This window comes from Dasypus novemcinctus, chromosome 6, assembly GCF_030445035.2.
Source record: "Dasypus novemcinctus isolate mDasNov1 chromosome 6, mDasNov1.1.hap2, whole genome shotgun sequence".
Taxonomy (NCBI): Eukaryota; Metazoa; Chordata; class Mammalia; order Cingulata; family Dasypodidae; genus Dasypus; species Dasypus novemcinctus.
The window spans coordinates 106,627,137-106,641,750 of record NC_080678.1 but is presented as its reverse complement, the minus strand read 5'-3'; the positions used below and the strand labels follow the sequence as shown (position 1 = coordinate 106,641,750).

Genomic DNA, 14,614 nt, shown 5'->3' with positions numbered 1-14,614 from the left:
ATATTGTGGTGGTTTTTATGTGTTTAATGGAGAAAGAATCTGCACATTTTAGACCAAGACAAAAACAGAAGTGACCGTGACAATCCCACTTTTTAGTAAGAAATGTTTAGGGGATTTTTGGGTGTGTTTTTGTTTCTCTGGGTTTTTTTTTTTTTTAGTTTTTTGTCTTCCTCTGTCCTCACCCAGGAAGCCTCATTTTCCCATTTCCCTGGCTCATCCACCCTACCCTCAGCATGCTGCCCTCTCCTAGAGGGCCTCACTGCTCAAAGCACGAGCTGATCTGGCTCAACTGCTAACGTCCCTACCGGCCCTTTGAGGTTGGCTGTTGAGGCCTTGTTAGCCCTGCTCAACCTTCTGAGATAAAAACATACAAAGCTGTGTATTATCTTCTGAGTTAGAATCTGAGTCTACCAGATTCATTGTCTTTGATCTATTTTACAACTCTGTGTGAATAAATATTGTGGTTCTTTGAATTCTCTTTTCAAACCAGCGTCCTCCCTCAGTGAATGAGTTAAATAAAATCTTTAACATGTATTCATTTTTATATCTGCATTATGGCCATGATTTTCCCTTTTGTTGAACATTCTTTAATACCACCATCCCACAGCCTACATGGATTTTGCTAGAGCGCACAGACTTTCAGGCCAGTTCTCACCTGTAACAGAGGAATCTTTACTTCTGCCCCCCACCGAGTGGCCTTGTGACCTCTCTGACTGTGCACACCCTACTGTGAGAGGGGCACAGCCCCAAATATCCAAATCTGCATAAGTATTTGGCTACAAACCATAACCACTTACTACTCAGCTGGTATAATGCATTATAATGTATTATAATGATATAGTACATGATCAAGGAATGCCCAAAGCAGAAATGTGTCATGGATGAGATTAAAAAATATGTATATATAGCAGTTATCCTATTTTCTTCAGCATGACTTGGGGAGACCTCCAAACCTCACTTTGAAACCATTCTCTCCTACCAAGTCTTCTCCAATGCTCCCTCCACAGCCATCCTCCAACCTCTTCAAGACTCCAATCAAGAGAGCCTGCTGCTTTTTCATTATCACCATCTCCACCTGCAATGTCCCCACTTTCCCTCTTATCCATGCTTAGAGCCCATGACTCTGCCCAGTAACCACTCCTTTCAGAGGAAACCCCAAGCTCCCATCCTTTGTGCTTCTGTCCTCATTATATGTAATGTGCAGGCATTTTAATTCCAGTACCTGGTGAAACCACATGCATACACCATGTCTGCTTTGGAGCAACTGATCAGATTTACTTCAAATGTATGACTGCAGATCTCAATGGGCACTCAAGTGCCAGATCATCTTTCTCTACTTCCTTAATAAATTCAGTGTCTGTGGTAGTTTGAGACTGCATGTACCCCAGAAAAGCATGTTCCTAAAGCTAGTCCATTCTTGTGGGTGTGAACATATTGTGGATGGGACCTTCTGATTAGGTTGCTTCAGTAACATGTGATCCAGGGTGGGTCTTAGTCCTCTTACTAGAGCCTTTATTAATGGGATGAATAGGGAGACAGAAGCAGAAAGAGCCACAAAAGCAGGATGCTGAAGGCAAGGAAGCCCAGAGGAGAAGAGGCCAGCTGATACCGCCATGTGCACTGCCATGTGACAGAGGAGTCTAGGATCACTAGCAGCCATCTTTAGAGAGAGAATACCTGATGGTGCCTTGGTTTGAATGTTTTTCTCAGCCTCAAAACTGTAAGCTTGTAACCCATTGTTAAAAGCCAACCCATTTTGGTATATTGCAATTTGGCAACCTAGCAGACTAAAATCATCTTCCCTCTCCTCAAGTCTCCAATAACTCAAAAGTTGACTTGGCCTCTTTCTTCACAGTAAGAATGGACACAACCAGATGAAATCCTCCATCTTCCCAGAGCAAATTCTACCAGCCAACCTGCATCTTATCCCCATGTCCTCCTCTACCTCTCATCCACCCAATTTCTCTGCTCTACTTCATAGAAAAATTCTTCAAGTGAATGTCTGTACTTACTATTTCTGCATCTCCCCCCTTCTCTCCTGTACCCACCCCAACCAGACTTCAGATGATCACCCACTCAGCCAAAAGGAATCTCTTTAATCAGGGTTCTAATGACCTACATCTTTCTACAGCCAAAGGACAACTCTGTTCTCATTTCACTCTACCACACAGCAACATTTGACACAATTGACCCCTTGCTCCAACTTGAGGGCTTTCTTTACCCAACTTCTAAGCTCTGCTCTTGCCTTGCTTTTGTACCCCCTCCCTGGCTCCTTCCTCTTGGTCTCATTTCTCTGGACCATACCTCTCAATATTGCAGGGTCCCATGACTCACTTGTCCCACTTCTTGTCTTTACCTGTACTCCCCCCCAAGGTAACTTTATCCAGTTCATGGCTTTAAACATCTATGTGCTGATAACTCCCAAATTCACCCTCTCTAGCCCTGACTTCATGCCTATTCTCCAGAAAAGAAAAAAGAAAAAAAAAACTTTCTTAGTGACATCTCCACTAGATATCCTGTAAGCATCTCAGTTTTACATGCTGTTGAGAATGCTTCTCCTCCATCCACCCCAAGCTGCTCAGCCTGAGCATCCCTTCTCTTACTTAGCAAGTGATACTACCATTCACCCAGGTGCCCAAACCAAACTTCCATTGCTTTCTCTCATAGCCTATCAATAATCCCATGATTATTGATACCTCCAAAACGTATTCCAAATCTGACGCCTTCTCACTTATGATTCTGCTCTAACCCCAGTCCCAGCCACAAAAATACCTATCCAAATGATTACAATAGCTTCAACCCATTTCCCCCCTCCAATCCATCTCTACCAGGAATCCATGTGATCTTACTAAAGTAGAAATCAGATGAGGACACGCTCCTGCTTGAACCCCCAGTGGCTTCCCATCATTGCCAGGATGGAATTAGTACGTACTATGACCTACATAGTCCTACCTGATCCCAGTCCTGCCTATCCCTGTGACTTCTTTCCCCTCCATCCTCCCTTCCATTCACTGCAGCCCAGGCACACCTGGCTTCTCTCTGTCCCTCAAACATCCAGACTCATTACTGTCAGAGAGCCTTTGCCCTTGTTGTTCCTCCTGCCAGGAATGACCTTACCCCAGATCTTTGTCTGGATGCTTCTTTCTCATCATCAGATTTCAAATACTCCTCCCTGACCACACTAGCTAATCCCCAGGTACTCTCAGTAGCATCATCCTACCTGATTTTCTCCAGAGTGCAGATCCTGATCTCAAACTCACTTCTTTCATCATGTATGTACTTGTCTCTCCCCCTACACTAGTAGGTGTACTCCCCCAGGACAAGGGCTCTTTTTTGTTCACTGCTGTGTCTCAGATACTTGATGGAATATGTGCAAGTCCCTTAACTTCTACCACCTCAGAATCCTCATCTTTAAAACAGTATATCAGTACCTACCTAGGCAGCAATTGCATATTAGATTAGATTAGAGAGTGCAGGCAGGTTTCCAGACAGCACCTAGGGTACAGCAGAGGCTCAGGAAGTCTGGGTCCCTTCTCTCTTCCCTCTTTGTCATTCACAGATTTGGAAGGTGTAGCAGTTTGATATTATTTATGAATCCCAAAAAGAGATACTGACTATGTTTGTAAATTGGTCTGTTTCTCTGAGCATGATACCTTTGACTGTATAAAAGTCAGCTGAGATGCCTTTGATTAAATTATGTTAAAATTAGGACTTTGATTCAACACACATCATTAGGGCCTGTAGAGTTGAGTTGCTGCCCCCTTGGCGGGCTATATAAATGGATACTCAATCAAGAACACTGAAGTAGATACATGGAGAGGAACACAGAGGAAGAGAGACAGCTCCATAGTCATGGTAGAAGCCCTGGGAAGAGAGATGAACCTGATAGTCTACAGCTGACCTTGTGAAGAGACCAAAGCATCTCAGCCCAGAGAGAAATGAGCCCTCCAGCCTACAGCTGAGATCAGAAGAAGCTGGGTGCATGGAACCTTAAGAGGAAGAGGAAGGCTGAACCCTCACAGACATCTTCTGCCATCTTGTTTCAACATGTGGCAACAAAGTTTGGTGAGGAAGTAACTTTGAATTGGACTCCTTAGGGCCTTGTGACTGCAAGCTTCTATCCCAAATAAATACCCTTTATCAAAGCCAACAGATTTCTGCTACCTTGCATCAGCACCCCTTTTGGCTAATACAGAAGGTTCTCAGAGTTCCTCTCCTTCACTCAACAGGTTGACTCTTCTCAAAAGCATCCCCCCCAAGTCTTGACTCTCCTCTACTTAAACACTCTGATGGCAAATAATTTACTCTCCTTGGGCAGTCACTGTATTTTGTGGATAGTTCTGGTGCTAAAAACTTTATTCTAGAATCCGAGGCCTAGAGAAGTGAGGTAACTTTCCAAGGCCCATGAACCAGCTAGCAGCAGAACAAGTTCAATAGATGCCACAGATGCTGCTTCAGGATGAAGACACTTCCTCAGAGGTGCTGGAGGCTCACAGCTAGCCTTCCACAGGAATTGCCCTCAGCTGAAGGGGCTCCCTCACCCTAGGTTTGCCCTCTCCCTGGTCAGTCTATCCCCCAACACTGGTTGATGCTGAGATGCAAAGGCCCAGGTTCTCCTGCCCCTATTCAGGACAGCTCTTCCCTCTCCCAAGCTTCTCACAAGCTTCCGCAGGGTCAGCTGAGGGTGCAGGGGCAGCTGCACCATTTTCAACTTCTCTGCCTAGTCCTGCTTCCCTCCCCTCTCAGGTGTGGTTCCAGAGAGCCCTCCCCAGAAACTTCCCACCCACCAATCTGCTTTAGTCTGTTTCCTGCAGACCCAATGGACAGCCTCAGGCAAAAATCCTTGACTTTCCTGCTTTCAGTGCCTCTTTTCTTGGCACAGCACCACCCAAGCCCTCATTCATATTTCAGGAAGGAGGACATCTGTCCTGTTTTTTTTACACTTCAGTCCTCAGAATGAAGTACCTGGTTTTCTGTGCTCTGGTTGTGTGTCTACTTTCCTTTTTCTTTATTTCTGCTCCTGGAGGCCCAGGCTGCTGGAGAACCTGGCTCTAGAAGTTCTACAGTGAAGAAATAAACATCTACAGGAAAAGTCAAATGTCACAAGAGGCAGAAGTAGGGAGTGGAAGCCCAAAGGAGCAGGCAGAGATGCCATCTCATGAGCTTGTCCCAGACTGCGGTGGATGTGCACCCGTTTGGACATGGTCTTGGTCTTGGTCCACATTCTGGTGGCTGTGGACCACTGTAAATAGGGTCTCCTGAAGATGTTACTCCAGTTTAGGTGTGGCCCGGCTGAATGAGATAGGGCTCAAATCAGATTACTGGAGTCCTTTATAAGCAGAGAGAAAGTCAGACCGGAAGAGAAGCCACAGGAAGAGCGAGAAGCTAGAAGTCAATGGAACCCCAAAGAGAAAGGAGACACAGCTGCCATGGGCATTGCCATGGGATGGTAAAGCCAAGGAGTCCCAAAGATTCCCGGCCAGTCAGAAGATACTGGTCCTGGGAGGACGCTCACCATCTAGCTCTGAAACCATTAGCCAATAAAGTTCCATTATTTAAACCAACCTATCTTAGGGGATTTGTTTTAGCAGCTAGGAAACTAAAGCACAGACTAACTGAGCATGGGGACCAGCTGATTTCCTACCCTAGTGCGAGAAGGAGGCCTACAAGCAAGGACGAGCTTCTCAGGACCCACCACGCAGGAAACCTAATACCTGAGCCCGAGCAGGTGAAGAGGGCAGAGTGTTCCGTGTCTTACCTGCCATCCCTGGCCAGTCCCAGCCTCCTGCGGGGCTCCTCAAAGTAGATGGATCACCTCCTAGGGGAAACCAAAGTGTGCGGTGAAATCCAGGGCTGGGCACATCTGTGGCCACCAGGTGGGCACAAGCTCCCTCCTCTCCCCCACTCTCCCCACGCTCTCCCTGGCGCCTGTTTCCTCTCCCCCCTCTGCCCATCTTGATCTGTTTCCCGGCTCCAGAGAACCCTGCAGAGTGTAAACTTTTCAAAATGCAAGGGGCAGATGCTGCAGCCCGGGGTTCCCGCAATGGGCCCTGTGTGGAAATGGGTCATTCCTATTTGTGCCAGGACCTGCAGCTACTGGTGCTTTTTCTTCAGAGAGGTGAAACAGACTCAAACACGTGACCGTCCCATCTCGACCCCTGGCCCCCCAGCTCACCTCCATCTCAGGGGCCACAGGCCCTTGCGGTCTCTTCCCTGCCACACTGCAAGAGCCTCCTCTGCACTCCTGCCTCTCCAGGGTCAACCCCACGCCCCACGTTCCACCTCGCTCGAGGGTGATCTTGCCAAAACGTAGCTAAAACCAAGCCCCCTCTGCAACCACCAGCCTGCCCTCCACGTGGGCTCAGCCCCTGAAGCCCGTTCCCACCTGCCGTGGCCTCTGCCTTCAGCCCCCGGCCCTTGCCCCCTGTGCACCCACATCCTAACCCCCACCAGGCGGAACCTCTCAGGGCCCCGGGCACGTTTCCCCTCCTGAGACGATCTGATATTCTCCCTCCATGGGCCCTATTTCCTCTCCAGCCCAGGATTTCTTGGCCTTGGCGCAGGACATTTGGGGCCAGCGCACTCCCTGCTGAGCAGACCTGGCCCGTACACACTGGGACACGGGGCCATGCCTGCCTCCACCCACCAATGCCGGGAGCACGTGGCATCCACCTGCGCGCACATGCGCATCCACCTGTGCACATGCGCACTCACGCCCCAGCTGTGACAGGCGAAAGTGCCTCCAGACCTTGTCAAACGTGCCCTTAGAAGCAAAGTCCTCCCTGAGACCCTCAGATCCCCCTTAGCTGCACAGGACGCCCACGGAACACCCCTCCCCACCCCAACTCCCTGTGCCCTGGTGCAAACACCGCATTAGGTTTCTCTGTTGTTTTCTCTCATGGACTTATTGCCTGCGGTCACTGTTGTTTCCTTGTCTGTCCCTGGCACCCCCACCATGAACTCCAAGACCTCAAGAGCTGTCGCCCTGTGTCACCTGCAGTGGCGCTCAGAGAACGGCTCTGGGCTTAAAGCGTCAGCCCGGGGCACACGGGCGGCAAGAGACACAGGGGCACAGGGGCTGGCTCCCCACCACAATGGACAGGCCTGAGCCAGCTCTCTCTGTCCCTAGGGTTGGGTCACTCCCTGGCAGGCTTAGGGCTGGGTGACCGCACCCCACCGTCACCAGCCCAGGCTACTGAGCTCTGCCTTGAGCTTCCCAAACCGTTGCCCACTCCTTTCTCCAGCTCCCCTCAAATGACCTGCCCTTGTCCGGGACTCTGGCTGACACCATATTTCCCTGATATTTTGAACTCTCAGTATGAGAAGTGGCCACTTCTTGCCCTCCCCATTTTTCGCTGACAGGAAATCAATGTAACACTACACACCAAATGCTGTAAATTTGGTGGAGGAATCAGGACGAGGGCAGCGAGGCCATCGCTCTAGTCCTTTCAGTGCCCTTACTCAGCTCCCAGAACCTTCCAGAGTGTGAGGAGGCCTCGAGCCAGCACGGAAGCCAGGGGTTTCTCATCTGTTTCCACGACCTTCGGCAGCAGCAGGGCCTGCTCAAGGGCAGATTTTTAAAAACCAAGATGGAAAATGAAACGGGAGGCTGTTCCACCAACTGCCGTCTTTGTGTGAGGGGAGATGCGGCTCCACGCGTGATACTGGGGAGCCCAGGGTGTCCCCCGGGGTGGGATGGAGCGGCCTGACGACAGTGCCGCCGTGGGGTCCCCCGGGGGCTGGGAGGTAAGGCCTTGGGGACCTTCCGTACACGGCCAGCGTGACGTCGCCGGCGGAGAGCGCCCCGTTCTCCTCGGCGGGCTGCCCCGGGAAGAGCCTCTCCACCCTCAGGAGACTGTTCCAGGGGACACCACAGCTTTCACTTTCCATCGGCTCGCAGCTGAGTCCCAAACCACTGGAATTCTTTTTCAGTTTGATCTCGAACGTACAACCTGCGTGGTAGGAAGTCAAGCAAACAAAATCCTTCAGTCGATGGCACGGATTGGGATCCGGCCTCAAAATGCAAATTATCAAGGAGATGGATGATTTCTAGTTCACATAGGAAGACTTCATTTTCCTCGTTTTTAATATCTGAGTCCATTACACACGGTACAGGTCAGGGCTGTTCAATAAAAATAAAATGTGGGCTACAAATGTAAGCCACAATTGGAAGTTCAAAGCTTTCTAATAGCCACCTTTTTAAAAGAGTGAAGGGAAACATAAAATAAATATTGATCATATGATTTAATTGGATATTCCAAAATAGTACCATTTCAAAGGGTCATCAAAGTGACACAATTATTGAGATGTTTTACATTTTTTCTTGCATACGAGGCTTCAAAATCCAATATTTGTTTTATTAATTTGAGTTGGCCATACTTCAAGTGCTTAACTGCTGCAGGTAACAAGTAGCTGTCTTAACTGGAGAGTACATTTATAGTCAACAACGTTTACAGTTTGACATATGTTTTGTGCCCATGTACAACATACTGGCCCTTGGTAGAATTTGCACCACATATATTCCTGTTGCATCAATTTTTAGTATGCTTGAAATTCAATTTTTGCCTAATTAGACCATGCTGACTATTATCATCAACTCTACGGACAATATTTTTCATGGTCATTTTGTTTAGCTGTGTGGCCTGTGTGGGCCAATGCTACCAAAGATGAGCATAGCATCTGAAACCTAGCTACTCCCCCCCACACACTGCCCTTCCCATCCTGCTCGGTGCTCAACACATAGAGGGGCAGAGCACGGCCAAGGAGCGTGACTGGGGCCAGAATGAGAGCGTTGGAAGCAGTCCGGTGGAGGTGTGCTGTGCGGCCAACTTTCCCATCCCCTCAGCTGGGATCCTCAGTTCAGTTCATACTCAGTTTCTCCAAGACAGAGTTGGGGTGAGCAGAGGAACAATGAAAGAAGAAGCCTCCTTGTTTCACCACCGAATGCTACCCTCGGTCACAGCCAACCATGCCCCCCTGATCACCTCCCCTTCTGTCCAACGTGCAGGTCCTGTCGCAGGACTGAAAGCCTCTACCACGGGACTGGAAAATGGCTAAGTACCACATTACGGTATTGTAAGGCAATAGGCACTTTCTTAGCGGGAAACAAAATCAGGAGGGGTGTACAGAGAGATTACCCCTCAGAAGGCATGTAATTATGCCACTCTGAGCTGATGGTGGGTTTGCTGTTGAAAACGATGACAAGAATAAGGATAGAATTCCCGAGCATCTTCCCCTCTCACCTTGCCCGGCCAGTCCTCAGGTCCTTGGCTACAAATGCCCTGGTTGGAATGTCATCCTTAAATACCTTCGTGCAAATGCTCTGGCCCAAAAGTCTTAGGAAGGCTGAAGGGCAGGATTAGGTCTGGTAATCATGTAGGGACAATACTTTTGTTTTGCAGAACTATATATGACTAGCTTGCCTCCCAACCCCATTAGAAAGCCAGCTGCATCATCTCCCCTGGCCCTCTTCTTCTGAGAACAGAGAGGAAGCCTCCCTGCCTTTCCCCTTTGAGTTGATATTTCAAAAGCAGCACCTGATGACAGGACAATAGTAACACTCAGTTCACTCTCCTCTCACCATCTGTCACTGAGACACAGCTCGTGGGCCTGCCAGGCAAGGTTGTTACCAAGGAAACAGCTGAACGTACATCTCCCATCCTGTCATTGGCAGAAGGACTCTGCTGAGCCATCCTGAGGCCTCTGCTCTCTAAGACCAGCCTTGCAATCTACAAGGAAGGGTGAGCAAACTCAATTCACACTTCATATGGCAACTGGGAGGCCCTCCCTTCACCCTGCAAATGCTTCTTAATTTCCTGATGCTTGCATTAAGCTACTTCACTTGAATCTCAAATCAAAATCTCCAATCTATTTGGTGGGATCCAGACCCATCTTTCTAGCTCCCTGTTGGACAAGTAAGTATATGTGGGAGTAAAACGTGTCCCTCTGTTTCCATATTCAAGGCCAAACCCATCCCCTCTCCTCCTTCCCCCTCTTTGCTTTGCCTCCTCCCTTTGCAGTGGCTCTCAGCATGTGGACCCCTATGCAGTGAGGCTCCCAGGGGCTGCACTTGGAGTCATCTGGCTCTCCCCCTTCTGCCCTCCAAATAGTCACCTGGTTTCTCAGGCTTGCAGGTCGTACATTAGAAGCAGCCCCCCCAGTGCTTCCCCTTTCCCCATTTCCTCCCCCAATGCCAATGCCCAGCTGGACTGGGCAAGAGCCAGCGAACTTGGCTTCCTGGGTCCTGCCTTTGCCTCCCTCATCCCCACCCCCTCATGTCACCAGTGGACTGGCCTAAAACAAAAATCAGTCGTGCTACACACTTGATTCAAAGTCTCCAATGTTTCCCACTGCCCCAATCCAATCCCCCAGCATGGCACTCCCTCCAGGCCTTTTCCAGTCTGGCCTTCAGAGGCCTGATTTCCTTCTGGTTTGATTCCCTACCCCTCTCCCCCATATGGTCTATACCCAGTTGGGGTTCATGGACGAGTAGCTGGGCCCCTCCTGGCAGCCTTTTAGAAATGCCAACTTCTATCCTGGGGACATGGCCCTGCCACCATCATCTCCTGCAGTCATCATCCAGCGCAAGCCTGTGATCCCAGGGTGACAGCTCTTACCTGTTGTCACCCCCACTGAGTCAACCAGGTAGCAAAGTTCTACAGGGTTGTTCCTTGAGCACAGTGCCCAGCACTTAGTAGGTGCTCAGTAAACATGCACTCGGTGAGGTAGAGGGATAAATAAATTAAGACATGAACACAAGCACAGGCCAAGTGCTCTGCTCACCCAGGTGGGCCCTGGCAGTGGGAGAGGGCAGGAGGCGGATGCACTGGGAAGCTGCTTCAGAAGCAGAACCTGTAGGTCTTAGAAACCAGCTGAAGGTCTGGGGGATAAAGAACAAGAATGAAGGGCTTCCTTTCACCAGGGAAAACAGGGAAGTAAACAGTCGTAATTTGAACTGAAATGCAGAGAGCAGGATGCTTGGGAGCAGAGGGCAAGGGCAATTACTCCAGGCTGGAGAGGTTAGGGAGAGCTTACTCAAGGAAATAACACCTGACGTGAAGGCTGACGCTGTTAGCCAAGTGACGGTAGCAGGGAGGGGGGAGATGGAAGGTGATGGCCCTCCTGGTGCTAGCCATGTCATCATTTCTTCTTCTCGTAAGAACAGAGGGTCCTAATAAATCGCTTCTCAAGATATGTCAGACTAAGTTGCCAGGGTAAGTAACTTCACCATAAATCAGCAGCCTGCTTTGGGAGAGGAAGCCAAAGGGACCAGAACCATGCCCTGAAGTTGGCTGGAAGGGGCCCTGGTGGACCTTCAGTCTCTGCTGCCTTCCCAGTGATGGAGAAGGCAATGCTGGCTCTGAGGCTTGGACACTGGGTGGTTACAGAGCCCACCTTTAGGCAGAGGACCCAACACAATAAAGTCTCTTCTAGGTTGTGCCTGTACCCTGCCTGGAGTCAGGAGGAATCAGGAGGACTGCTGTGTGAGTCTCCTGCCCTGGGTGTCCTGAATTCCCACCTCATTGTGACTCAAAGGCCCTGGTGGGCAAAAATACAAGGGGATGGAGATGGGCATCCTCTGGGCAGGGGCTTTCACCATGTGTGAGGGCGAGGAGGGCAGAGGACTGGGGATGAGAGCATGAGCAAGCAGCACCCGGAGACAAGCTGGAGAAGCCATCGCACCCCACCCGTTCCATCCTGCTGTCTGGTCCTGGAATCTAGGCAAGCAACAAGGAACTTTTTCAAGGCTATTTGTAGGGGCTGAGATTTTCTGCTTGGAAATAGCTGTCTGTTTCCTCCTGGTTTCACATCCCCATAGAAAAACCGTGATAAGTGGAAGAACAAAAAAGAAAAAAAGAGAGAAGGAGAAGAAATTTTGTTTTCTTTCCTGCCTCCCTCCCTCCCACCCAGAGGCCCCTGCAGTTCCTGATGCCATCCAGGAAAGCTCTGGAAGGAAGGAAAGCCTCCGGACAAGGCGCCCTTACCTGCCCTGAACCCTTGAGGCCCGGGACAGCCTGCCTGTGGGTGAGGCCGCACATGCTCGTTCCATCCACCTAGAGGAGCCGGTCACCTGGGGGAGGGACAGATGTTGCCCTCACATCCCAGCGCTTTGGCAGGAAGGCCTCTTCTTCCACACCCCTGCCCCAGCACCCTGCCCAGGACCTCAAGGAGGGGAGGGGAAGGCAGAGCTATGCGGTGTCCCTGCAGAATCAGGGGATCCCTGCCTTGGCCAGGAGCTGCACCCCACTCTGAACGCCGGGCAGCTCCTTTCAGTCCATCCTTCCAAAGCATGTAGGGAAACGGACTTTAGCCCAGTGGTTAGGGCGTCCGTCTACCATATGGGAGGTCCGCGGTTCAAACCCCGGGCCTCCTTGACCCGTGTGGAGCTGGCCATGCGCAGCGCTGATGCCCGCAAGGAGTGTCGTGCCACACAAGGGTGTCCCCAGCGTGGGGGAGCCCCACGCGCAAGGAGTGCACCCGTGAGGAAAGCTGCCCTGCGCGAAAAGAAAGAGCAGCCTGCCCAGGAATGGCGCCGCCCACACTTCCCGTGCCACTGACGACAACAGAAGTGGACAAAGAAACAAGATGCAGCAAATAGACACCAAGAACAGACAACCAGGGGAAGGGGGGAAATTAAATAAATAAATCTTTAAAAAACAAAAAAAACAACAACAACAAAAAAAACAAAGCATGTAATCAGTCAGCGATAGAAAAATCTTTCCATCACTGGCTCACAAAATGGTTAAAACAGATGGGCTCACCCTCATCCTCGCCCCCATTTCCATGAAAAATGGTTTTGTCAAGCCTCTCAGGGGTAATTTTTATAGCTCCAGGATGTGCTTTATTTCAAAAAAGTTTAGGGAGTTGCCATTGAGATGGAGGACACTGGAATTCTAGGGGACATGAAGATAAGGAAGATTCTAAGTGCCCTTTCTGACTCAATTCTGACAGTTTTGGAGAATAAGAGAAAATTAGCCCCTTCCTTTAGAGCCATGGGCCACGAGATAGGGCTGAGAAAAAGCTGGCAAGATCCTCCTCAGCTATGAAAGTGAGTCACAATGCAAGGGAAGCACATAGCTTGCTTTACATCACTTGCCGATATAGAGCATCCAATGCCCACAGTAGACCTATCTTGGGCAGGGCAGGTTAACTTACTTCCTTTGCAGGTGATGGAACCAAAACCAGGAGGGGCACTCTGCTGGCACGAGGTTTCACAGAGCGGAAGTGGGCGAGGCCAGGGTCTAAAGTCTGCCTGCTGAGGCTGTTGGCTGCAGGATGCAAATTCCGCACTAAGCGCCATCTCTTACCCTGCAGGATCCACCCTTCCCTGGCGGTGGGCCCTCCAGGAATGATGGACTTCACCTAGATGCCTCCATAGAGCACACGCGTGGTCGTGCCACCCTGGAAAGCTGAATCTCGCAGCTCACCACCCTGCCGGCTGCCCTGGGGGAGGCCCTGCCCGAGCTCCCTGATGAAGGCAGCCCCACCCGCCTACCACTCTATCCCAGTACCTTACCGCCTTTGGACACTGTCATATGTTTTCCTGTTAGTTTAGACTACAGCACCCATGGAGCAAGAAGGGTAGGAGCTCTCAAGAATGCATTCCACGTGCAGGAGCTTTGCCGTATCCCCAGAACCCAAGCTGGGTGCAGGGAAGGCTCTCGGGAATTGGAATTGCATCTGATGCACAGCACATCTCTCCGTGGGTAGAAACCAATGTGGCTGACTGTGGCTACTGCCTGGCGGCTGGAGCCTGGCCCCTCTCATGTTGGTGGATAGTTTGTATGTACAAAAATAGAGTTAATCTCTACATAGCATGCTGCAGCTCATTTTTTTTTACTTGACAGGAGATGGTGACCATTTCTCTAGAGTTTAGCAGATAAAGACCTAATTCTATCTTTTTCTTTCCAATTTACTTTATGCAGGTAAACACACATATAAAGATATTTACAATGGAATCATACTATTCTCAAAGAATTTCTTTCTCCTTCTTCTTCTCCATCTCCTCCTCCTCCCCCTCCACCTCCTCCACTTCCTCCTCCTCTTCCTCCTCCTCCTCCATCTCCTCTTCCTTCTCCTTCTCCTCCCCCTCCCCCTCCTTCTCCTCCTCCTCTTACCTCCTCCTCCTCCATCTCCTCTTCCTTCTCCTTCTCCTCCACCTCCTCCTCTCTCACATACAGCACTACTTACTAGGACTCTTATTTCCATGAAATAGATTCCCAGGAGTAGTATTTCTGGGTGGAAAGCTGTTCTCACTTTTTAAAACCAATTTTATTGATACATATTAATAAATACGTTCACTGTTAATTGTAACAGATGTTCTAGATTGCATCCCAATGTGAATGTTAAAATAATTATTCACTTTTCCACTGGCTTTGTATGAGAATACCTGCTCTCTGCATCCCACCAGCAAAATTTTGCCAATCTGGTAGAAATAAGGTTGGAAGCTTTATTCTAATTTAATTTGTATTTCTGTGGTTTTCCATTTGTTTAATGGTCATTTGGATTAGAATGTGACATTTCAATAATTATTTTTGAAATTAAATTTCCCCAAAGAAATTGAAAGTGTTTTGCTAGCCAAAGGAAGTAGCCTACCTCTTATCAGCATATTTAT

At 49.5% G+C, this 14,614-nt stretch overlaps 1 protein-coding gene across 1 annotated transcript in view; it reads right to left on the bottom strand.

Annotated features, from left to right (window-relative positions):
- Positions 1–14,614, bottom strand: part of LOC131278917 (FERM and PDZ domain-containing protein 2-like) — a 38,088-nt gene that overhangs the window by 11,092 nt on the left and 12,382 nt on the right. The window contains 4 exon segments of the mRNA XM_058299554.1: positions 7,763–7,952; positions 9,581–9,728; positions 11,985–12,070; positions 13,308–13,401. Coding sequence (XP_058155537.1) covers positions 7,763–7,952; positions 9,581–9,728; positions 11,985–12,070; positions 13,308–13,401 — 518 coding nt within the window.